Below are 25,234 nucleotides of genomic sequence, written 5' to 3' on the forward strand. Positions count from 1 at the left end.
ACCAAAATGTACTTGAATGTGAAGGATTTGTATGAGTTTGCTGGGGGAGGGAGACAGAGGAAGAACAAAAACTACGTTTTTTTATTATTATTATTGCAGGATGTAGTAGTCCATATAACCTAATTTTGCATTTTTCTGATATTTCGCTACAAAGTGTTCCACAGTCCCAGAGTCACCACAGTTTCAACTGGCCTTGCTGAAAAGTATTTTATTTGCTCTTTAATGTTTCCTGTGTTCTTTTCAGGATGATGATTCCAGCTTTGAGGAGCTTATAATTTAAAGGGTACTTTATATCACATTTTACACAGACTTAAATTAGTTACACTGGTACTAGTCAAAATTAACAGGTGTCCAAAGAGGAAAAATAACAAGAGGTGGCTCACATACTGCTTCCTTTTACTCGCCACAGGCGAGGAAAGTCTGTGAATTAAGATTTGCCTGAAGTCAAGAATAGAGTGAGGAAACAAAAGAGTCGAGCAAATCTGAGCATTGTACCAAAGACTGGAAGAGCAGAAAGCAGTATTCACTCAAATAGATTGTGGATGATAGTTAGCTTGAAGGGTTCATGAGATGATGTCTTGTTTCTTTTAGTTAAAAAAAAAAAAAAAATCCCCTCTGTTTAAATAATAAAACTGACAGCAGAGCCTGTGCTTTTCTGACTGCAAGCCTACTGTCCAAGTTTTTACCACCCTCTTTGGGATGGCTTGATTGCCTTTGAGTTGGGTTTTGGTTTTTTGGAGCGGTGGGAGTAAACTTTCTCCTCTTCCAAAAAAAAAAAAGAAAAAAAAAAAGAAAGAAAAAAAGTGAGCTTAGCAGACGTGTGGAACTCAAAATAGCCTCGTCTCTCAATACGTGATGTCTGTAAGCGGAGCCGTGGCGTCAGTTGTCGGTGGCCTGCAGAGTTCTTCTTCCATGGCAATGGTCATTCAAAGCGGGTGAAAGTATACTGAAAATCAGTGAAAAGGCATTTCCCATTCTTAGTCTGCGTCTGTCTAGAAACTTCAGGTGTTTTTAGCTGTTACTTTCTCAGTACTACCTTGCTACGTAAGCAATTCCGGCGGCCACCGCTCCGTCGTCGTGTGAAATGGGCACGGGAGCAGGATGGAAGCGGTAGCTTTCGCTGTGGAGAGTTGCCCTGGTGTTTCCACTTTGGTGTCCTGTCCTGTGTTACTCTCAAGTCCAATACTGCCTGATCATTAGCTTGTTTTATTTTGGAATTGGCTGCTTTCATATGCAAAATTACATAATTCACTGAATTGTACTTCCAATCAGTTAAGCATACAAATTTCAACTCTATATAGTATTGCTTTTGCCATCTAGTAGCATCTTTGTAAGAGCGTTGTTTCAGGGATGCTTTTGAGGGACCTTTGTATTGTCAAAATTTGTCCTGTATCTGCAGTAGCACTGTGATGTACTTCGTTGTGGCTGGGTGTCATGGATGTTATCGCAGAAAACGTTAAGAAATATCTTGCAGGATTTCTACCATAACTTTGGTTCTTTGTATTTTTATTCTGCTGGAGAGAGAGGGCAGAAGAGCAATATATATGAGCAGAATTAGACACGCATTATCTGTCTAGTGTGGTTCTCCCATTAGCACAAATAATACGAATACCATTCGGAGAACAAACGGATTATAAGAAATGAAATGAAAGCCTCCAGATCCCGAGCGTTTGGAAAGCATGACACTGATGTATTTGTGTAACCTTTTCATGAAGAGCTACGCTGAAGTCAAAGAGGGGATTTTGATTTCCTTCATTAAAAGCTTATTAAATGAAGAAATAGGACAGTCGTTGTTTTGCTTCAATAGTTGGGGGTCGCAGAGGCGGGCCTGATCTCCTCAGGATATTAATGTCTGCTCTCAGCTGGGGGAAATGAGCCGTCACTTGAGTTCGCTGCAGCGTTTTGTGCTCGTCACTAGGGATCCCCATGTGTCCCGGGATCTGCGGCAGGCGGCGGCGGCAGCAGCAGCGCGCGGCTGCGGGGCGCCGAGGGCTCTCATTGCTATTCAGGGCAGGTAGCTCGGCTCAGTCTGCCCAGAGCAAGTCTGTTTAATGTTGATCGGCTGTCCATCTGATAAACGGGATTGATACGGACATTTCCTCCAAGGGCTGCCCTGACAATGACAGCAGGAGCATCGGGATGTCTTGTTAGTCTTTTTCTCCGAGCTGGAAATTTCTGTTAACCCTCTGTTAGGTCCAAGCCAGGAAAGATTACAATGCCATGCTGCAGACCTAGATTGTGTGACTTTCTCCCTTGTCTCTGAAAAACAGCATCAACCTTCAGTTTTGTTGTCTAAATGGAGAATGCCTGGCAGCTTTTGTTTCCGGATTGTTTTTCTCTGCGTGAAGCAGAAATTGTGAATTATAAAGTCAGCTTTTATAAAACACCTTAATTTTGTGTGTATGTGTGCACACATGCGTGACAAAATATTGGGAACCCCTGTTTCTCTTTCCCCCCCCCCCCCCCCCCAGCTTATCTACCTTCTGAGTGCTTTCCTAGGCTGTGGGGCTCTACCAGCTCTTTGGAGCAGGTTGCTCGCCTGAAACAATTGCTGCTGGGGCTCTTCGCATCTCAGATATATTTAGGGCAGAAGGTTAGTTTAGATTAATATCATCTGGGCCTGGTACATCACATCTGCACTATCCTGAGGAAACACTATTAAATAATCAATACTATGCAGACACTGAGGCAGGATCTAACCTGAGAGTGTGTCAGCTGGTGTATATGCATGTGAATTGGTGGAGCAGTCCCATTACTCAATAAATTAGTGCTTGGCCACTTTTGAATAAGCACAGGGAGCCTAACATGCCTCTATACTAGGTTGTGATTAAATCTGAGCTTTAAGACCATAGTCATCTGACTAGTTGAGGGCATACATTGCGTTTTTGCTCATGTGTGAAGACTCTGCGACAAGGGGAACTGCATGAATTGGGGAAAAATGTGAACGTGCCTATGTTATCTAGCTTTGTGGCATGAACAAGATGCTTCAGTGTGTTGCCATTTTCCCCTTCCCTTTGTGTCTATGTGGTTACTATGTTTGTTTATCCCACTATTGTAGTTCTGGGCTAAGGTGAAATGTCTAGGCTTCTTGGAGTGACAGTCACCAGCTATCTGGGGTTACCAAATTGAACTAGTGGGTAGGGGAACAGGAGGGCTCTATTGCATCGCTGTTTTTATACCTTTTCCAAAAATAAAAGGCAAGCCTCATCTCAGAAAATAAAATACTTTTTTTTTTTTTTTTTCCCACAAGTATTTGAAACACCTAAATTCAGAATGTACCACACTGTCGTGGGCAAAGAAACTGATTTGTAAAGCTGCACAAATAATCTCACTTGCTGCTGTGCTGGACAGTCACTGTTGCATCTACTGACTTAAGCAACTTGGTGAAATGTCACTAGTAAAATATTGAACTGCTGCTCCTTTCCTCCTCTCAACCCCCATATTACTGAGCTGCAAGATATTCTGTTACTAATTTAACTCTCATTTGAGCCGTCATTTACTGCAGCTTTCTTAGGGTGCTGAGGTCAGCTTGCTCATGGATCCCCTGCTGGTCTCCTCTTTGTTCCTTCCTTTCAGTACTTTCTGCATGACATTTTCTTCATGTCAGTGTCCCTCAAGCCTCTAAAAGAAGAAACAACCAAAAAAAGTTACCATGAGGACTGTATTGATTAATTAGCGCTTTTTTTTTTTTTCCCTAAAGAACTCAAACAAAGGGCAGTTTTTTCCAAATGGAGCCTGTGGTATCAGCAGCTTATCTAGAAACTCTCGTGGCATGATGTGATGTGGTTGTTCTCTGTGCTCAACACTTCTGTGTTTCGGCTTCTAGAAGCAACTGGAAGAGCTGCACAATAAGTCTTAAAACACCTCTTTAGCACCTAGCATGACTTGTGCCTTTTTCCTAAGAATCTGTATTTTCTTCGTATCTTCAAAAGTAAATGGTATTTTTTTGTTTGCTTTCAGTCAAAGAAGTCTGGCGGAGATTACAGAATTGATCCACACTGCCTTTCTGGTGCATCGTGGCATAGTAAATATTGGTGAGCTGAAGTCCTGTGATGGTCCACTGAAGGATATGCAGTTTGGAAATAAAATGGCTGTTTTGAGTGGAGATTTTCTTCTAGCAAATGCTTGCACAAGCCTTGCTCAGTTGCAGAATACCAAGGTAAAAAAAAGAAGCCAAATTCTTTGACTGACAATGCAAATAAGTATTAGTGAATCATCATAAAGAGGGGTCTTTAATAATAATAATAAGCATATTGTGACATGTATGTATATATGTATGGAACAGTCTTTAAAAATTAGCATAGTTACATTGTAGGTATAACTAGATTGGCTGGATGCTGCTGCTTGGACATGTTTTATGATTATATGATAGAATTTCTGTGTTAAGGCTTTTGGTGAATATTCTAAAGCAGTGCAGCCATAGATAGCAATGGATGAATGGGCAGGTTGGTGAATTTAAAAATGTGTGCTGTGGCATCCCTGTGACATGTTGGAATTACACCATCTCTGGCAGACTGCCAGCTGAAGACGTGTTTGCTGTTTTGTTGCTGTGCCTTGCACCTTGTGAAAGGAAAAGTGGTTTGTCTGCCTAGGAGAATTCTTGGGGGAAAAGGCATCACTTTCTGGTCTACACAGTTCTCAGGTGACTTATTACTCTTAATAAAATTATTTTGTTAGGCACCTGGACACCTTTGAGTATTGGATTGTCCTATAAACAAGAATGTACTGGCTTTTTAAAGGACAGCTATGATCCAACTGCTCAGCCAAACTGTTTGAAACTTTACAGGGAACATTTTTCGCGACAAATGAATTGTTGTGTATGTATCTAATCTTAGGAAAGGAGAATGACGGAAACCTTGAGAGATCATCTCTCTAGTCCATTCGTCTGTCCTCAGACAGAGTTAGCTATACCAAATCATTCCTGACATGTTTGTCTAGCTTGTTCTTAAAACCTCCCATGGTGGAGATTCCCCAGCATCCCTATGCAGTCTACTATAAAGCGTAACAACACGTACGGCTAGAAAGCTTCATGTAGTACTATTCTAATGGAAGCAGATCACAATTCTTCTTTGCAGGAGTATTTATGTGTTTGAAGACTCTTGCCTTGTCTTTACGCAAAAGAAATACATATCGCATGTGCAGTAGTTGATAATTGCTGTGGTTTTAATTCTGAGCTTGATGAGTCTACTGGTTTTTAGATGGTTATGCTAAGCTTCTCATGATGGTAGTTTAGTATGTATAATGCTTCTGTCATCAGTGTGACAGTTTCTCTCAAAAGTGGTGTCATTTTGTAACAGTAGTAGAGCTGAGATTTAGGAGAAAGAGATAGAACATTAGGTGTAAATCGGCTGGAGCAGTGGGTTAAGCCATTGGAGAGAACTAGTAGTAAATATTAAAGGTGAAATATTTTAATTTCGTACCATAACCAACATACATTGTAATTGATTTTACTAACAATTGGTTTGAATCCATTGATACTTAATTTTTTTTGTACTTCTTAAGATCCTCAAGGTAGTCCAAAGAATTTAACACTATATAATTTTTTGTTTCAACTTAGAGAAAACTTTAATAAAATGCAGCATCTATTACTTTGAATTTAGTACATCATTAAGTATTGCAGCAGCATTCCCGTAAGACTTGCCAGGAAACAAGCCTACAGTAAAATGAAGCACAGGCGCTAAGAAATTCTTTTTTTTCTTTCTTTTTCTTTTTCTTCTTTTTCTTTTTTTTTAAAGCAGTCATTATACTGCATGTCGGAAAATTCTGCCAAAACATTTTAGCACTTTTTCATTTTTCTGACATCTAAATACTTTCATAGCTTCTACATACGATAAGTGGGATGCCATTATGGAAACTGATTGACTTAGTAAATTATTCTTTTTCATACATCTAACCCTACTAGCAAAGTTAGAAAGATTGAAATATGAGCTATAGAAATCTCTTGACAGGTGCAGTGATTTAAACATACTGTATTTATTCTTTTGTAAATGATAAATTTTCAAATCTGGCATCTGTTTTTCAGCAGTGTGAAATAACTGTGACTTTTTTCTTCATAATGTTTTGTTTTCTTTGAAGTAAAAAGTAAAAATCATAGTACCACTTTTTGCTGGCATTTGGTAGCTCAGCAAATTGGCTGATGAAATAAGCAGTATTATGTTTTGAATGGTACTGACCATGGTAAACTATAACAGCTATGTAGACAGGCATAACTGTTGTGTAGGCAGGAATTTAAACTAAAGGGGTTTTTAACATTAACTGAAACCACTGCTACCAAGCCAATTTTATTGTGCTGTTAAACTCTTGTCTAAGCTTGTGCATGATGCATTTATCGCTGTGCTTCTCTCGGGGCTGACAATTAGATGTGAAATTCTGCAGTCATAATGAAATGCAGAGCTATTTTATAATTGCCAAGGGTAAAATTAGCAAAGTCAATTAATTTCCCTTAGGCTTTTCCCTGTAGATATTAAAAGACTGCAAGGCAATTGCCTTAGGTAACACTTTGATTTTTAAATAACATTAAATATAGGAATTGTTGTTGTTAATTCATAGTAATTTTCCTCCTCTTGCTACTGTTGCAGATGTAACTGTAATGATGTTAACAAGAGTCAAAGCTCATTTTTTTGTTTATTTCTTTTAAACTAATGCTTATGATTTTCATTCATGTGTTTGCCAGTGTTGTTTTGCAAAAGAAGAAATTTTTTCTTCTCAAGGTTTCTTGAAATGTCAGTTAGGAATCCGGAAATGGGACAACCTCCTGTAAAATAAATCCTCTGTGCTACTGTGAAGTCATCTAAATTTTTATTGTTTGAATACGGACAGTAATTCTGAAGAACGCATTATCATTTTCTATTTTGTTAAATTTCAAGACATGAATTATGACTACAGAGTTGGTATTGATTAGGAGTGTTAAGATCAAGTGCTGCGGAACAGATGCAAGTGTGTACTATGTTTTTTTTTAATTATGGCGAAGTCCTACACTGAGCCAGATAATAAAACCTGTGTAAAATGAAAAGTGATTTCTTTAATAAACATTTACAAGTAGACAGTAGTATGTGGATCAGGTGGTGTTTACAGCTCTTTTGTATGTTCATCTTCACTTCTTGGTCACGTTGTTTGAACTCTACCACTTCTTCTACTTACTTTATGTTTTGAGACGGTGGCTTTTCTTGGCCTGTTGACTACAGTGATAAATTATGTTGTTACTTGAAAATAATGTGGATATAACCTTATTTCAAAACTGTATCCTGCAGTAGATTGAGCATTGCTAATATAGAGATTTTTAGAACAGAAATAGGCCCAAAGAGGAATTTGCTTTTTATTTGTTGGGGATCTTTTATTAGTTGGTATATTGGTAACGCATTTAGGAATGAGTAGCCTTTGACAAGGAAGGGCATCTTTGTTTTCTTCTTGTTAAATAATAAAACAGTGATGCCTGGTAATGTGCTAATTTATTGGATTGGAATGTGTTTATATTGGATGATGAGGTTGTTTTCATAGGAATTCTCTTTCTTGAGGTTGAAATGTTTTGACACGAGGGTTTGATAAGATATTTGGAAAAATCATTGTAAACATACAGGTGTGGAAGAGATGGAAAAGTAAATTAATCAACGTTTAACAAACAAAACGAGGTACCTCTTAGTATGTTCTAGGATATGTGACCATAATACTTTTAAATAAATGTGTAAAGAAATTATTTCAGAGTGTGAAGGGACACACTTAAGAGTTGGTTCTTCGTTGCACTCCCCAAGGTGATGCATCTTTAACGTATGTTGTCTTGTTCTGCCTGGATGTGGGGATGAAACTGCTAATAGGCACTTAGCAAATTGGTGAAAGTGCTTCTTCGAGTCTGATGGGAACAAAAATAACTCTTTTTGCGGAGTTCTGCATAAGTAAACCTTGAGTTTTTGTAATAATTTTAGGGTGTCATGTGAACATAGATCAGAACAGAAGTGACAAGCATTAATTGGGATTTTTCTCAGCTTAGTCTCTTTGTCAACCAGAGATGTTGTAACACAAGTGAGGTGTGAGTGTTGACCAGGATATTGGCTTCTGCAAGTAATGAGCTTTTTCTGGGTATGTGACAGGTGAATTAAAAGAAACCTATCGAAACATTAAAGTTGCAGCTTCCTGGAGCATCTGAATCGTCAGCTATCTTATATAGCAGTAGAGAGGGTGCATTAAAGATGTGATTGTGAGGAGTTTTGATGTTCTCGCAGTCTGGAGACAGTGATACATAAAACTTCAGGGGATGAAATGATATGTTTTAGTGCAATTCATGCTATAATATGTTGAAAACTAAAGAATAGGCTGAAATAATATGTAAATGGATTACTTGTTAATGTAAAAAGTTATGTAAGGCATATCCTTTAGTAATGCTAAAGAAAACCCCACAAAGTAAAAAGAAACCAATAAAGTGTGCGTACTGGGGGGGGACCCTAAGCTAAAAACCTGTAAATACATCTGATTGGTAGTATTCTTCATAATGTATACAGAAATCTTAAGAATGACTCTGTTTCTTCCGCTGTATTTCAATGATCTCTTATTTAAAGGATTAAACTAAGCGTGGAAGCTCTTTAACATCTGCAGCCTCAGTGCTTGGAACTGAATTGAAGGATCCTGTCTGTGAAGGCAGAGCTCTGCCAGAAGACCACATTACAGAGCATTGTTTTATTAGGCATTATTTGTTTATAAATAAACAGTAGCACAGATGCAGCACTTATATAGTGGATGCATTTCCTTATGTTAACTTTATGTATTCCTGAAGGCATAAATATGTTGTTTACAAAATAGGCCTTGTGTTTGCATAAATCATAACAAGTAATGCGTGTAAATCTTCCCATTGCGACAATCTGAGTGTACACTTTGCTTAATAAAAGAACTGCTCTGAGCTGCGCTTTCCACTTCGGTGACACCAGTCATGGTCTTACAGTGAAGGCTCAGTTTTGAACCTGAGGGATTTGGTCCTTTTCTGACGAGTGAAGGATACAGAATATCCCCCTTTCTGGAAAGGTGACAATTGCTATTTGGATGTAAAGTGATGTTTTTGAGAATTGACAAACTTAATGATTTTAATTTTAAAATGCCCTTTAAGAAATGTAGTACCTCTGTCAGACCTGTATCAGGCCACTTTCTTTGTCTGAATGACATCAATAGAAGAACATAAAATTTTCAAGGATTCTTTTTTTTTTTTTTTTTTTTTTTTTTTTTTTTTTTAAGAATTAAGAATCATGTGTTGGCTAAAGAAATTATTTTTAGGATTAGTGGCAGTGTTTTGATCATACAACATTTATTTTAAGGAGCCTGAAGAATGCACACTATCAAGAATTCTGTAAGAAACATCTTTTCCAAATTGAAATATCTTACAGTTATCTAAGTAAAGGCTGCTATTAGCAGTCACTGACTTGTAATCAGGCCAGATTATTGTCCTTCAGAATGATTCGTTTCATTTTTTGAGGTGAGTTGAAGGTGCTTCTTGGGAAAAGTAGTCATGACATCAGTTATTCCTCAAGCAAAGATATTTTGAAAGAGATATTCTTCATTCATTTTTCCGGTGGGAAATTTTATCCATCAATATCTGCTAAAGTATTCTTACATATTTTATGTAAAATGAAAAAAGATCTTTCATCTAAATTTTACTTCTGAGAATCACCAATTCTATTGATCAGAGAAGGCAGGATGAAAAAAAACAGGGAGAAAAGGTGGGAATCAAAAGTGATGTCTTTGCTTCCAGTTACTGGAAAGAAAAAAGAAAAAGAAACAGAAACAACCCTCCAAGAATTTTGTCAGGGAGCAGGATAAAAAGATTTTCTGAAAGTGAAGTAAGTTATTGTGTCTGTCTTGCGGTACCTTCTTCTGAGCCACTGTTTGGCAATACACTGGGCTGCACAGAGAGTCGGATAATTTTTGTATTGCTGAATGTTTTTATTCTAATTTAATGTTTTAAAAAGCCAACAGAAGTGCGTCTCAAAACCAGGCACTACTATAAGTATATCTTATCTAGTATCTTACAGATAAGATTGAAGAGCTCTAAACTTATTTATGGAAAAGTACGATCAAGGAACACAAGCAATTCTATCTGGGAAATGCAAGAGAACAAAACCAAGGAAGAAATGTAGTTTTTGAACCTTTAACCTTTGAAATTACATAAGAGAGCATAGTTGTTGTGATTACATGTCATTCTAGAATAAAAGTCTTGTATAGGCAACCCTAAATAAGCAGTTCTGTAGCTTAAAATACTTGGATTTTTTTTCCCCTGAAGTCTCATCTTTTTAAGTTTGAATTTCGTAGATTTGTAAGACTACTATTGGAGGTGAGTGGAGTACTTTTGAACTACTTTATTGTTCAGTTAACAATATATCTACTTAATATTAGCATCCAGTTTAACAAATTTATTGAAGAATGCAAATGCATTTTTTTTAGTGTTGAGATTATCAGTATTGTGTCAACATGAGCATCATAGAATCACAGAATCAGTAAAGTTGGAAGGGACCTCCGGAGATCATCTAGTCCAACCCCCTGCTCAGGAAGGTCACCTAGAGCATGTTAGACAGGGTTGCATCCAGGCAGGCCTTGAAGATCTCCAGAGAAGGAGACTCCACAACCTCTCTGGGCAACCTGGTCCAGTGCTCCGTCACTCTCACAGGGAAGAAATTCCCCCTCACGCTCAGGCGGAACTTCCTGTGCTTCAATTTCTGCCCGTTGCCTCTTGTCCTGTCACACGGGACAACTGAAAAGAGTTTGTCCCCGTCCCCTTGACACCCTCCCTTCAGGTACTTATACACACACTGACAATATCCCCCCTCAGTCTGCTCTTCTCCAGGCTGAAGAGGCGCAGCTCTCGCAGCCGTTCCTCACAGGGCAGGTGCTCCAGCCCTCAGATCATCTTTGTAGCCCTGTGCTGGACTCTCTCCAGTAGCTCCATGCCTCTCTTGTCCTGGGGAGCCCAAAACTGGACACAGTCCTCCAGATGAGGGCTCCCCAGGGCTGAGGAGAGGAGCAGGATCACCTCCCTCGACCTGCTGGCAACACTCTTCCCAATGCACCTCAGGATACCGTTGGCCTTCTTGCCCACAAGGGCACATTGCTGGCTCATGGTCAACTTGTCATCCACCAGCACTCCCAGGTCCTTCTCTGCACAGCTGCTCTCCAGAAGGTCAGCCCCAGCTTGTACTGGTGCCGAGGGTTATTTTTCCCTAGGTGCAGGACTCTCCACTTGCCCTTGTTGAACCTCAGGAGCTTCCTCTCTGCCCAACTCTCCAGCCTGCCCAGGTCTCTCTGAAGGGCAGCACAGCCCTCAGGTGTATCAGCCACTCCTCCCAGCTTGGGATCATCAGCAAACTTGCTGAGGAGGCACTCCATCCCCTCATCCAGGTCACTGACAAATAAGTTGAACAGGATGGGACCCAGGGCTGAGCCCTGGGGGACGCCACTAGCCACAGGCCTCCAACTAAACTCCACGCCACTGATGACAACACTCTGAGCTCTGCCTTTCAGCCAGTTCTCAAGCCACCTCACTGTCCACTTGTCTAACCCACACTTCCTGAGCTTCTCTAGGAGGATGTTATGGGAGACAGTGTCAAAGCCTTGCTGAAGTCAAGGTGCACAACGTCCACTGCTCTGCCCTCATCTTCCCAGCCAGTCATTCCATCCTAGAAGGCTCTCAGATTGGTTAAGCAGGATTTTCCCTTGGTGATTCCATGCTGACTACTCCTGATTACCTTCTTTTGCTCCATATATCTGGAGGTGACATCCAGAATGAGCTGTTCCATCACCTTTCCAGGGATGAAGGTGAGTCTGTGACTGGCTTGTAGTTGCCTAGGTCCTGCTTCTTGCCCTTCTTGAAGACTGGAGTGACACTGGCTTTCTTCCAGTCCTCAGGCACCTCCCCAGTTCTCCAGGACCTTTCAAAGATGATGGAGAGCGGCCTGGCAACAACATCCACCAGCTCCCTCAGTACCCATGGGTGCATCCCATCTGGGCCCATGGATTTGTGGATGTCCAGCCTGCCCAGAAGGTCTCTAATCCTATCCTCCTCAGCCAAAGGAAAGCCTTCCCCTCTCCAGACTTTCTCCCTCATATCCCGGCTACAGGATTCCTGGGGGCTGCCCTTAGCAGGGAAGACCGAAGCAAAGGAGGCGTTCAGTAATTCTGCCTTCTCTGTATCCCTTGTCACCAGGGCCCCTTCCCCATTCAGGAGCGGGCCCACATTTTCCCTAGTCCTCGTCATTATTACAAATCAACTAATAAACTATTACTGATTTTAATCATTGTTCTTAGGGTGCACCAAATTTGCTAAGTACCATCCAGTTCTGAAAGATGGATTTGGTGTTTTGATCCACCTTAAGAAAAACAAAAACAAATTATAAAAGAAACTTCATATCCACTTAAGGGAGAAAAAAAATCTTTTTTTCCTTCCCAGTATTCCCAAAGATTGAATTTTTAATTAAAATTTCTTTAGTGATGGTTTGTTTACAGCGATAGGAAGTTGTTTTAGTAGCAAACAGACACTATTTGTAATAGTTAATAAAAACAGCTAAAAAAAATCCAGTGTTGTAGATATAATCTATCTGCTGAAAACAGTACTTGCTAATCTGTCTAATTCTTTCCCGTACTGCTGCCTTAAAATTTCTTTATCTAGCATTTTTGTTATCAAAGGTGACTGCTCATGATGATGATAAAACTGCGGAGTGATGCTCATGAATCTCCTTAGTGTGTTGTGCCTTTCCATGCCTGGGTCAGTGGAACAGCTCCTTTAGCAGGTGTATCAGTTGCCCTTGTTTTCAAGTAGCAAATTTATAGCCCCTAAAGTAATACCTGAACCAGCAAAGTATTCATTTTTTAAATCTTTTACAAAAAAAATTTTTTTTTTTTTTTTGCTGTTTCACGTCTGTTATCTATAACTGGTAGTATAATTAAATACTTGTGTAATTTCATTACTTCAGTAGCGTTGGTTATATGTTTAGAAAGTAATCTTCTGGAAAAAGGAAATAGAAAGATTAGGTGACACAGCTTATTTTCTCTTAACTGAAATTTTAAAAATTAGAAATAATCTTTAGCTGTGATAAGAGGTTAGAAACTGTTTTGGTTTTGACTACTGTTAAGATTTCTGTTGTGTTGCAGTGAACACTGGTTTTAAAGAATGCAGCTACCTAGCTTTGATTCCTAATTGATACGTTCCATATATAAGTCTTTTCTTTACCTTACTGTACTTTTCCATCTCTACTGTTTTTTATTGCCAATACTTATAAACCTTCCTAAAGCTAGACTCCACTGGGGTTAGTTTTGTTGGATCTATGTTGAAAGAATGTAGTTTTCTGTGACTCTTGACTACAGTGCTGCTGGAAAATTTTGTATTTAGATGTCAGTCTGTTTTTGTTCTTTTGGGGGTTTTTTTGTGTGTGTGTATTGTGGGTCTTTTTTGTTTTTGGTGGGTGTTTTTTGGTACTCCCACTTCTGCATGAAAAATTAAGAAAAAGATTTCAAAAAATAAGAGCTTCATAACACTTTCCTTATGGGCATGTAGGGCCATACCAAGTGCCTTGTAGCAGAATGATTGAAGAAATGTGGAAGGACTGGGATTGAGACTGGTATGAAAATACCTAGCCATAGATATCACTGTGAATCATCAAGTCTAAGGCTGAAGCTCTTCTCCATCGCAAGGATATTTTGAAAGTGCTGAGGCATGGAGCTATGATGAGCAGAACTGTGAGTTTTTGCGATTCTACCTCAGTACTACATTGACTAAGCAAATAAGAGTCTCAGGAAAAAGTTATCCACCAAGTTCTGATGCATTTTCAATAGGCTACATAGGATTTTCGTACTGGTATGCACAAAGTCCATCCAATGTTCTTCTGAATATTCTAACAGTTTTGTCAGCTTGCGTCTAAATTTGTCTTCCTCACAGTAGCAACTGGATGGGTGTTCCTGCTTCTCTGGTCTGCCCAGTACTCAGTGCTTACTTCTTGACTTCCTGAACTGAATATCTGTCCCTTTTTTGGATAAATATGGTCCTCCTCAGAGGTAAACCATCCAGCTACCTCTAACACAAGGTTAAGTGATGTTTCTTCTGGTAGAACCACCATATATCTCATTTGTCTGGAAAATATTAACATGCTATCTGTACGTGAAGGGCAGAGAGAGGGCTTTTTAGAGATTACTCTTGAGCATCAGTGAAGATGACTATGAAAACTAATTTGAAGAAACTGAAGAAAGAGCTGGTTTTTTCAGCAGAAAGTCAGGATTCATCCAAGATCTCAGGATGACTATTACACTGGGGAAATTGGTTCTGGATAGTTGAGGTAGTAGTGTCTGTTACTCTGTTGTTTGCTGTTGTATATATGTACATAGGACATGGAATTGGCAATAAGTAATCTAGTGGTGAAGACAGGTCACCAAGGAGTCTTAAATACTTGCAGATATATGTGTGTGTGTGTGTGTGTGTATGGAGGTATATATATAAAAAAACACCTGTATTCTTTGAACGTTAAGGTCAAATTATGGAAAAAGTGTTCTTATTTAAAAAAAGAGGAAAAAAAAACACTTTCAGAAGAGAAATTGCCTTTTGAAGATTTGAAGGAAACATTAAAAAGTAGCTGTGTTTGATGTTTCCTTAAATGTTAACAAGAAACACTGTCTAGGATGTTGATCTCTGCCAGAATATGTGTGAAAGCAGATATTCAAAAGAAACTAACATTTCTTCCAAGAAATTAAAGTAATAAAAACTTGTGGGTATGGGATGCTTTATTCTGTGTGAGCCACATTGTTAGAAAGGACTCTCAAAAAGCCAGCGGTTCTACTGCTTCGTTCACTACCTGTTTAGAACAGGTATTGCCCCTATGTGGATTTCTTAAAGTGTGGGTGTTCACTACAGCTCGCTCTTTTGCAACCATGAATAGTCATCAAGGGGAATTCCATTGCTAAATAGCACTAGCTCATACATGGATTAAGAAATCAAAATGGATTTTCATAAAGTTGCTGTAAGTAATGTCTTAAGTGAGAAATACCTGCATGTCAACTTCATTTTTTCTAAGAGCTCAAGCAAAGTAAGATCACGAGTTCTGTTTTCTTGGCTTTGTTTAAAGTCTGTTGCTTAAATAGAATAGAAGATTCACATTGAGAGTGAAAAATAGGGTAAAAAGCAATCAGATGTGTTTGTAGTGGAATCTTGTCTTAACAATATTATCTCAAACAGCCTTTTTTGAGCAAGGACTCAATACAGCACCCAGGTATATGAAACTTTAGCCCCAGATGGAGACTTCCATGCTTGTTTGACAAAACACACAATAATTTTGCAGAAGAACTTGAGATGACTCTGATTAGTCAGTTATGTACCTGGAGTACAATCTAAGCAGAAAATGCACTTTTAAAAAGTGAAATTAGGTTGTTGTTGTTTTTGCAATTACTCTGTTGCAATTCAGAACTCTTAGCAACATTGATAAAAATCTAAAATTTATCTCAATGGCCTTTTTTGATCTCCCAAGACCTTAGCTGTTCCTAAAAGCAAAATCTGTTTCCGGTGAATACACTAAAATTTATCCTTCCCTAAGAGCATATTTGGCAACTGGTTTGAGACGTTGGTTTTCTTTTATTATTTAAAAGAGAAAAACCTTAGCATTACCAGTGCTGCAGATGTGTTTATGCAGAGTTAGCTGTCACCCTCCTAAAACAGCTGCTAGTACTACTAGGAAAGGTTAAAGTGTGTGGGTCTTTTAAACGATGTGATAGATTATGCATCATCCCCTCTTTTTGCGTTGTTAAAATTTGACCCTGGGAAGTTTAGTTTTAATGAAAGTCTCTTTAAACCTGGAATGGCTTTAATGTGGTAATAATAGTATGGTGCATAAAGAGATAAACAGTGTGATTTTGTAGATGAAATAATTGTATTTTAAATAGAATGCTGAGATATTTGACATCCTGCTGGCTTTTAAGGAGACTAGTTGATTATTAGTAGTTTGAGATTCAGCAGCATTTCACTTTGACTCTAGAGTCTGATTACTACTACCTGTGGTTCAGGCACAGTCTGTGCAAAATAATTAATAACATACATAAGTATCATTTCTATTGACTTAGGGCTGATCAGGTTTTTTTGGTCACACAATTTGTTTGTAGACATAGCAGAGTTCAATGGTTGTCTACACCAGCATGTGCTTTTACCTTGCTGTCTTGCCTTGTTTAGTGATGGGGACAGTCTTCTGGCTACAGAGCCCTGTAGCTACGGAACCTTTTTCGTTCACTCTTTTATATCTAAGATGAGCAATGAAATGGTTGACCCTTTCTCAAAGGGTCCAGCTGAAGAAATCCCGTGCTTCTCCAGCCAGAAACGTTCATCAGCGGTTAGTTGGGTGCTTCAGTGCAAGGATCTGCAAGGATATTAATACACTGTGTGTGGAACCACGTGGCGATAGACAGGAGAAAACAATATTTCTTCTGTTGCTTATCATTAAGAAAAATGGCTAGATTATGCAATAAAGGTCTTTCTAGTAGTGAAAACCCTTTCTGTGGATAATGTTGCATCAGCATAAAAGGACTTAACACTGGTAAAAATCACTGAAGTAGACTGACCTTAAGGTATCTGAAAATATTAACAGTATTCAAATTGACTGATGATTATTATTTTCAATGATTTTTATGGCTAGGAAGTGTTTTTTTATCAAATTGCAGATTTGGATGATTTATTTAGATTGCATCTTGTGTTTTGCTGTGTTTGCCATTAATAGAACAAAGAAAATCATAAATTTGTTTTCTAAGAGCATTTAAAAAATTGCTAGAAAGCAAATCACTTGTCTTTTTGTGCCTTTTAAATTAAAAAAGGGGCAGCCTTAGAGAACAGTAAAAATCAAGATGATTTAAAATAGTAAATCCAATAGGATGCAGTCAGTGTAATGTTAATTTTTTTTTTTTTTCTGTAGGCCGGTGTATTTCTTCACCTGTATGCCTAATTAAGTTTTAGGAGATCACCAGAAAATAAATATAATTCCCGTGTTCTTTAGAATTTTTGATTTCTCTCTCTCTCTCTCTTTTTTTTTTTTTTTTTTTTTTTTTTTGGCTAGCATTGGAAAGTCAAAATCCAGTTTCATCTGCTTAGTGAGTTTTATCTACTTAGTGAGTTTTATCTTTAGCTTCCTAGTTGTGCAATGTTTTTGTGTCATAAATACAAGAGAATATTTGCTTTCAAGAGCTTTTATGAAAATTTCAAGTGTGGAAATGTTTCCAAAAGTTAGGTTTTGGAGGGAGAAAAAGAGCAAGTCAAATAAAAGTTGAACCTACTTTTATTTGTATATTGAATGTTTTCTGACCATGTAATTTTCTTTTCCTCTTGTATGTGGAGGACTTGCTACTTTTTCAAGCCTATGCATCAACAGCAGGGGGTAGAGCCTGCTGCAACAGACGTCCAAGAAAAAAACGTTGTTTGAAGACCAGCACCCCAAAGAGATAAAAAGAGAAAGACGGTGAAAGGGGATTACTTGTGATCCTTCCTGACAGGAATTTGGCAAAGCCAAGGAAGTTTGTCAAATCAAAATCGTGAAGGAACAAAGATACATCTATTGCTGTGTTCTTCCTATTGCTGTTTCTCATATCCCCACAAAAATTCCATCATTTCCCTGCCATTCCACTTGAAAATATTCCAATAGAGATACTGTACTGGTAGTCCTAAATAGGACAGTCTGTGTAATCAATGCTAGTCAACTACTGATTAAAAAAATATATATATATATATGTATATATATATATATAAGAAAAAAAAACAAGAAAAGCATGTTCCAGTGAACTTAAATATGCTTATTTCAAAGATAGGTAAATATAAAAATATTTCAAAGACAAAGTACTTGTGTTGCTAAACTGATGGTAGTAATGTCTCTCTTTTTTCCAGTACCCTGAGGTTTAGGACTCTTATGAGGATGAAAGTGGTCCAGAGTCTTTTTTTTTTTTTTTTTTTTTTTTTTTCTTTTTTGGGTACTATTCTTGACAGAACAGGAATCATATCTTCTAACTTGGAAGAAAAAGTCCTGGTCCTACCTAAATGTTGTACAATCCGTGAATGCCCTTCAGTCTGTCTTGTTAAAAGTTTTTTTACTTTAATTAAAATACATGGCTATTTCTTACAGACAGAGCTATGTATGTGACGGAGATCATATCTATATACAATGCATTGAAGTAGTAAGTTAAAAAAAAAGGGGGGGTGGAACTAGCAGAACTGTCACAGAACATGTGTTTAAAGGGTGTGAAATGCTGTGCCTTTTTCCTGGTCACCTGCAAGGAATAGACTAGCCCCTAGGATGCTCCCGGGTCTGCTGACCTTTTTGGGGTCCACAGCACGCTGGAAGATCCTGATGCAGAGTATAGAATGAAAAACAGAATGGAAATCTGTTTTATTTGGATAGGAAATTACCCCTGCTCATCTCTAGTACCCAAGGGAGGACCAGGGTTCTCAAAACTGTGTTGAGGAATGAGAAAGAACGGAGGAAGGTGATACTCTGAGTAGGCAGTGTTTGGTCTCTTTAGAGATGCTGCTGTTTTGTGGCACCAACTGATTCTGGAAGTTCTTACTTCCTTTTACTGTGCTTTGAACTTGTTTAAAATGGAGCTGCTCCTTCAAATGAGAAGAAAAGAGAACCAGTTTGGCGCGTATGATTTTCATCTGTCTTTCCTACTCTTCAAGCTTGCATCTCAAGAACGTCAGTGAGTAGAGCAGGGCCGTGGTGAGGCAGAAGGCGCCGATGGGAATGGGGAAGCTGCTGGGCGCTGTCCTGCTCTCTCGTTGGCATGGTGCATGGTCTTGTGGGTCCCAGTTTCTGTGTTCTCCATATACAAAACAGGAAGAAATAAATTTTACACTGGCTGTCGATTGCTTTCAGCTTTACTGAGGGAAGGTACTGCGTAAGTTAGTATATCACTGACTACGTGAATGCTACTGAATCTGTAGCACTTTTTCTTCACCTCAACGTCAGTTTGGGACACAGAGTATGAACAACAGGTTCCTTCATTTTTCCATGGCTCTGCCTAGGCTCCAGAACCTCAGGCCAGGGTGATGTGCTGCAGATGCTTTTCACAGATCAGATTAAGGGTTGACAAAGTAGCAGGGCCTCATGCAGGCATCCCACTGTGCTCCTGAAACTGGAATTTCATTCCTTGTAGGGATCTGTATGGCCTTGCACTTTAAGTTATTTTCTTAAGGTAAAAAGGAGAGCTTTAAGAACTTTGGAAAGAAGGGAGGTAATATTAATATTAAATTCATATTAATATGTAGTGCTTAATGTATAGCTAAAGAGCTAATGATATTTAATGTACATCTTCTGAGGAATATGTGTAAGTCTCCTAAGATGTGTTATAAACTAAGAGGAAGAGGTACAATTTTTCACAAATGTTTTCATTGAGATTGTTTTAAGTCAGTTAAAGTTGCCTTTGAGAGTAGAGTTGTGCTAAAAAGAGAGAGGAGAGACGGAAAAAGGAAACCCCAAAACAGGGTCCTGCTCAGTCTAGAGTTTCAGGAAAGAGAGGAAAAGGTCTAGTTAGCCACAGCCAGATGCATTGTTAAAAGTTCATACTATCACTTTGACATTTAGAGTAGGACTCAGTGTCTTTGTAAATTCCTCTTCGTATTACCAGCGTAGGTCTCTGAGCTCAGACCATTTCACAAACCATAACATTTTTTAGTGAGTGATTGATCTGTATTATGTGTCCTCGCCATCAGAAGAATCTTGGGATGTTGCTTGTATAAACTGTAATACAATCTGATCCTGGGCATTTAGTTACAGACTTTCATAGACCTATTGGCGATACTCAATCCTCCTGGATTTGGGAATAAGGCTTATCTGATACCATTAGAAAAAGAAGGGAAAAAAAAGAAGAAAAAAAAAGCCCCTCATTTTCTCTGTTCCCCACTTAAATAACTCAACACATCTGGTAACACTGTAGGATCATTGTCCTTTCAGTTCCTCTGCAGCTCGTATTGCTACAATATTTCTTCAGTATCTGGCTTCCTAAAGGGCAACATGATTTTTCTTTTTTTTTAGGCTGTTTTTATAGGTCTTGCAAATTAACCCATATGCATTGCAAGAAAAAACATGACTTCTAATCAGCACCATCTCTACAGTTAGCGCGTGTTTTCTGTATATGAATATGTATATGAAACAGTATTTTAAAAAAAACACGTTTCTGCTGGTACTTAAAACTAGCATACAAATGTGTTCTTATTATCAAACAAAATATGCCTAAATGCTAAAATATCTTTCTGTTAGGGGTTTTATCATTTCACTTTTTGTCTTCAGTTACAAGAATGGTAAAAATTGAAACTAAATCTTTTAATTCAATAAGAACTAGGCTGATTTTTTTAGGAAGCAAACAGTGGAATCAGATATAGAATCGTATGCATAGGAAATTAAACATTCAAGAAATTAAAACTTTCTGAGCAACTACAGGGGTAGCCTTAAGGTGTGCTTACTTGAAATGGCTGCATTTAATTTTACAATAAATCTGAGTATTTTGTTCCAATTGAGACAGTTCACGTGCATGGCTCGAAGTTGTACAGTAGTTCCAGTGAGACCATGGAATGCTTGTTTTACATTCTGGATCAAGTTCAGATTTTTAGGCTTCGCTTGAATAAAATAAAAAGTCTGAACCCTGAAGATAATACAGATTGATAAATCTGATTTAAACATTCCCGTGTTGCAGACTTTCAGTGTATGTGGTACAGCTGAGCCTCAGGCCATGCACTAAATACATCCACAGTGCATTCCCAGAACACTCGAATACCAAATGATCACATTTGAAAGGTTACCTTTCTATGGATTCTGACTTTTCCGTATTAGCCACGAAGATCAGAATTTTAACAGCTCCCAACGAGAGGTATTGTGAAGTATTTACTTGGCAGAGAAAAAACGAAACAAAACAGAAAACCCAGATGAGGTGCTGTCTCATATTCATGAACTGGGATTTATTAGCTCTGGGGATGTGCTTCTGAGAATACACTCCATAGTTCACACTTTAAAAAGAAAAAAAATACTTGTTTTCATTTACTTTAACTTAAAACTTAGATAGAAGAAATACTTTAGTGGAGGTTGTAGTAAGGAGATAGAATCTGCCTCTTTCTCATGCTTGTGCTGGAAAATATCCTGGTGACACTTGCAGATCGCCCTCTGCAATGAAAGTCAGTGAACCAGCTCTCTGGAAATCTGGCAATAGCTTTGTTAGTAAATTTGGTAGTAATTAAAGATGTAAGGTTTTCTTCTTTCAAAATTTTTTTTTTTTTTTTTTTTTTTTTTCTTTTACAGGTTGTGGAACTCATATCAAGCGCTATTGGTGACTTAGTGCAAGGCATATACTATGAAAACTCAAAATTATCTGAGGTAAGACTTTCGGTAGTATCTTTCTGTTAATGTGCAACTACCACGTATGTGATGACTTCCTCACTTGTTTAAAAGGAAAAGGGAGAGGGAGGAAGACAGTTAATTGCAATCCCAGTGAGTTTCTGCAGTAACATCTTTCACATCTGTGAACTGTGGGAATTTCTAGAAACACTTGAGGAGAGACTGTTTTGTTTCTGTGAGCGCCTAAAAAATAACATAATGTGTATTACTAAGAACACTAGACATGTTTTATTACAGGCTTTCCGAACACTTCCGGAGACTTCTAGTCAAGGGTCTGTTAAGGCATTTTATTATAATATTTTCAGTATCATTAATATCTGCGTGTGAAATGTCTTACTTACAAGCTGTAACTGCTCAAAGATATTTACAAAATGTTTCAGCCCAAACTTGTGTCAGGTTCCTTCTTCTGAGTGTTGCACCTTTTGATGGTCTAAACACAAGTTTTGTTTGGAAGGGGCAGCATCGTGGTACTGCATTCATTGCCGCTAAGAGTCACTGCTCGAGGAGTTGGCACGGGAAAGAAAATGGCAATCAAATATTCACATCAAAGATAAGAGTATTTCTTTAGGGACAAGCACAGAAGTACCGTGCTGTTGCTTTAACTTTTTGCATTACAAGAACTGTGGTGAAAAATTGATCAAACTAGAACTAAGTATTTTCATCTTCTACAGAACTTTTTGAGGAAGTTTTTAGAGACCCTTTTCGAATTGTGTTTGCTTGTGCAGGATGTTAAAACAAAATGGAGATCTTTGTTGCATTGGTTGTGATTGTATCTTAATGTGTACAAAAAATCCATAATTTAGAGTTGTTCTTCCCTGCTCAGGCTTTGTTACAGCAAATTATCACTGTATAGGAATGATCAGCAGTGTTTATATGTGATTATCTTGGAATCCACTGAAGTAGATACATTCATTTCTACTGATTTTTTTCTCACATGCCCGTTTTGCCTTAGAGACGTGAATCTTAAAGTTCGATAGGTAAGATGGTTTGAAGATTGCAGAAGTATTTGTATTCACTTATATTTGCTATGTATATAGATTTCCACTCTGGTTTGTTGTTGCCCTGTTGCAATATATAGCAAAATAGATTAATAACTCAGTGCAAGCCCAGATCACATGGATTACCACACAGCGGATACCTGTGCTGATGGTTCTGCCCCAGCCAAAACCAAAATGGGCCAGTAGAGAGTCTCGGGCAGTGGATGTGCCACCTCCTAGCAGCAGCTGCGCCCTGGAAGCACCTCTTCTGCTGGTCGGTCTCTCGCAGACCTGCAGTCTTGTGTGCGTGCTCCCCAAGATACTCTTGTCCAATTTCACCAAGTTAGCGAAGACCCGTTACTTAAACTAACGGAGTTTAAGCTTGCCCGTTTTCACTGAAAGTAGTCAGGAGTGATCACGTCCATCAGCTGAGCTCCTCACCCTGCGGAAGTGGTAGCCTCCAGCAGGACAGAGGCAACAGCTCACGTGGGAAAAGCCACTGGCAGCACGTTCCTCCGTCAGCACGGCTGCATCCAGAAGACACTGTGGTCGGAGCCATCGCCCGGCGCCTCCCCGCAGGGTCCCTTTGGTGGAAGTATGGGAGCAATGCCACGGTAGGAATTTTGCAGCGCTTATGCACCTGCTGATTTTATTCTGTGAATAAACAGCACTTCAGCCTTCAGGGTTGCAAGCTAGTAATACGCTCAGGGTTGTATGTTAGAGTAAATGGCATTTTTAAGATTTTTACAAAAAGACTTTCAAAACTATTTTCTGTAGCCAGGCAGGTTTCTGAAAAGAAGCATATCTCAAATACATCGTATTTAAAACAGCAGCAGCTTTTTTGTGCATAGACATAAAGCTCTGCTAGTTTGTGTTAGCAATGAGACTGCCTTACCGTGACTCAGTAATCCTAATGCATTTTATTTTAGCCACAATCTCTGTATAAATGAGAAATATTGTGGAGCCTTTTGGGTGCCTGGCACTGCAGAAGGTCTTAGTTGTCTTTTTCTTCATTTGGTGATGCGATGAGCTGACAGCCTTGGCAGGGAACAATTATATCATCTTAGCACAGGTAAAAAATTCTGTGAATAAACAGCACTTCAGCCTTCAGGGTTGCATTACTGCAGCACTCCACATGTGCAGATTACAGGGGAAGTGTGAGGCACGCTCAGCACAGCTGCACAGTGTTTACCCTACCCTGGCCCAATTACAAATACAAAAGATGTATTTTGTTTCGTAGTAGTCGGTGACCTTTTCTGTCTAACAAGAGCTGAAAATACAGTAAGACCCTTCCTGAAAGGAACCCAGTTAGTTCAAAATACAATTAGTCTGATGGCATAATAGATACTGAGAACTGCAAGACAGCATCTGAAGTTTAGTTTTTATAATGGGTTGTATATGGCTTCTCATGAGACCTGGAAGAAACAAGTCTAGGATCTATATTAATTCTTTTGATTTTGTCCTTTGAGAGATTTGGTTCAGTGCGGTATACTAAACAGATCCCTGCTGCTTTCCTCGTGCTATTCTGCTAAGGCAGTGTCCCATTTTGCATCTATTCATGTCCTGAACATCTCTTTAGCAAGGATTGCCAAAGGGACTAAGTCAGTTATTAGTCTGTATGTTTGTTTCTTTGGTGCATCTTCCCTCCACACCTAATTGCAAGTTGACCGAGCCAAAATTTCATTTCTGAGGATCTCTAAAATTTAGAAAAGTGGATGACTGTCTTTTTACTTTTTTGGGGGGAGGCAGAAAAAATGTACTTCATGTGCTAGTTATGTCTTTAATACAGGTCTTATAAACTACTTAGTGTCATAAAATAGACTAATTTCTTATTTAGCACTGAGCTGCTTTGAGCTTTGCTAAATGTCTGCCTAAATGGTTTTACTTTAAGTTTAGACAAAAATAACTCAGCAAAATTTACCTTTCTCCTCTGAGACCTAAAGTTCATGTTTATCCCAAGAATTTTTTTCTGTTTACTTCCTTTAGATGACCCTGTATGAAAATTAAAAGTATTCTTTGCCCTGACAAGACTGACCTTATTTATTCCTGAAGACATATAATGGATATAATTATTTGACAGCTCTTATTAACACTTTTTTTCTTCTCTGTAAAACTACATGCAGTCTATGGCCATCTCATCTTAGTACTTTCTGTTTCAGTCATTCTTCATCTTGAGTAGTGGGTCATTATATCTCTGTGGAACAGGGGAAATAAAGATAATATTTAACTTTTCATCATTATTTGGAATTTTATTCAAAACTACTAAGTGCAGGCTTTGGTAGCAAAGACAGCCTGAAGATCAAGGTTCTTCCTAATGTTCAAAGTAGCAAATAGCTGTTTAAGACATTTCACTTGTAGCCTAAGCTAATATTCTGGATTGCAAACCGAGCAGAAAGGAGTGATGTGATAAGTTTTTGCTGCTGTGTGTGCTAAAACACTTCTGTCAGAGCCGATTGTATGAAAAAAGGACATTTTTCCCAGTTCCTTTCTGTCTTTTCCTAAATCTAGATCTAATTTAGAAACAAAAGTTTATGCCTTTGGGGAATGTGAAGACAGAAGTTGTCTAATACGGCCTTCAGCCATGATCGTGGAATCCACTTTTCATCAAAAACTAGGACTGAAGCTCCAATTTCTGCATTTAGGAGACTGAAGGCTTCTAAAATGTTTGCTAACTCACAGAATGCTTCCGCACTTGCAGAAACAAACTGTCTTAATATCCATGGGTTTTTGCACTTACAAATGAAGAATGCTTTAAAATTCCTCTCCATTAACAGAATATGGAAGAGAGATATGGAGAAGTCCGTGATCTGAGAGCAGAATCAGCAGCAGACGTTGTGTGTTCTTGAACTTGAGAGAACTTGAGTTTTACCTGGCAGAGCATTTCTGTAATCT

At 38.5% G+C, this 25,234-nt stretch overlaps 1 protein-coding gene across 1 annotated transcript in view; it reads left to right on the forward strand.

Moving 5' to 3' along the window:
* PDSS2 (decaprenyl diphosphate synthase subunit 2) overlaps nt 1-25,234 on the forward strand; it is a 126,073-nt gene that overhangs the window by 76,665 nt on the left and 24,174 nt on the right. Inside the window, exons 3-4 of the mRNA XM_062572687.1 lie at nt 3,961-4,159; nt 21,270-21,344. Coding sequence (XP_062428671.1) covers nt 3,961-4,159; nt 21,270-21,344 — 274 coding nt within the window. The remainder of the gene's footprint in view (nt 1-3,960; nt 4,160-21,269; nt 21,345-25,234) is intronic.

This window comes from Rhea pennata, chromosome 3 (genome assembly GCF_028389875.1).
Source record: "Rhea pennata isolate bPtePen1 chromosome 3, bPtePen1.pri, whole genome shotgun sequence".
NCBI lineage: Eukaryota > Metazoa > Chordata > Aves > Rheiformes > Rheidae > Rhea > Rhea pennata.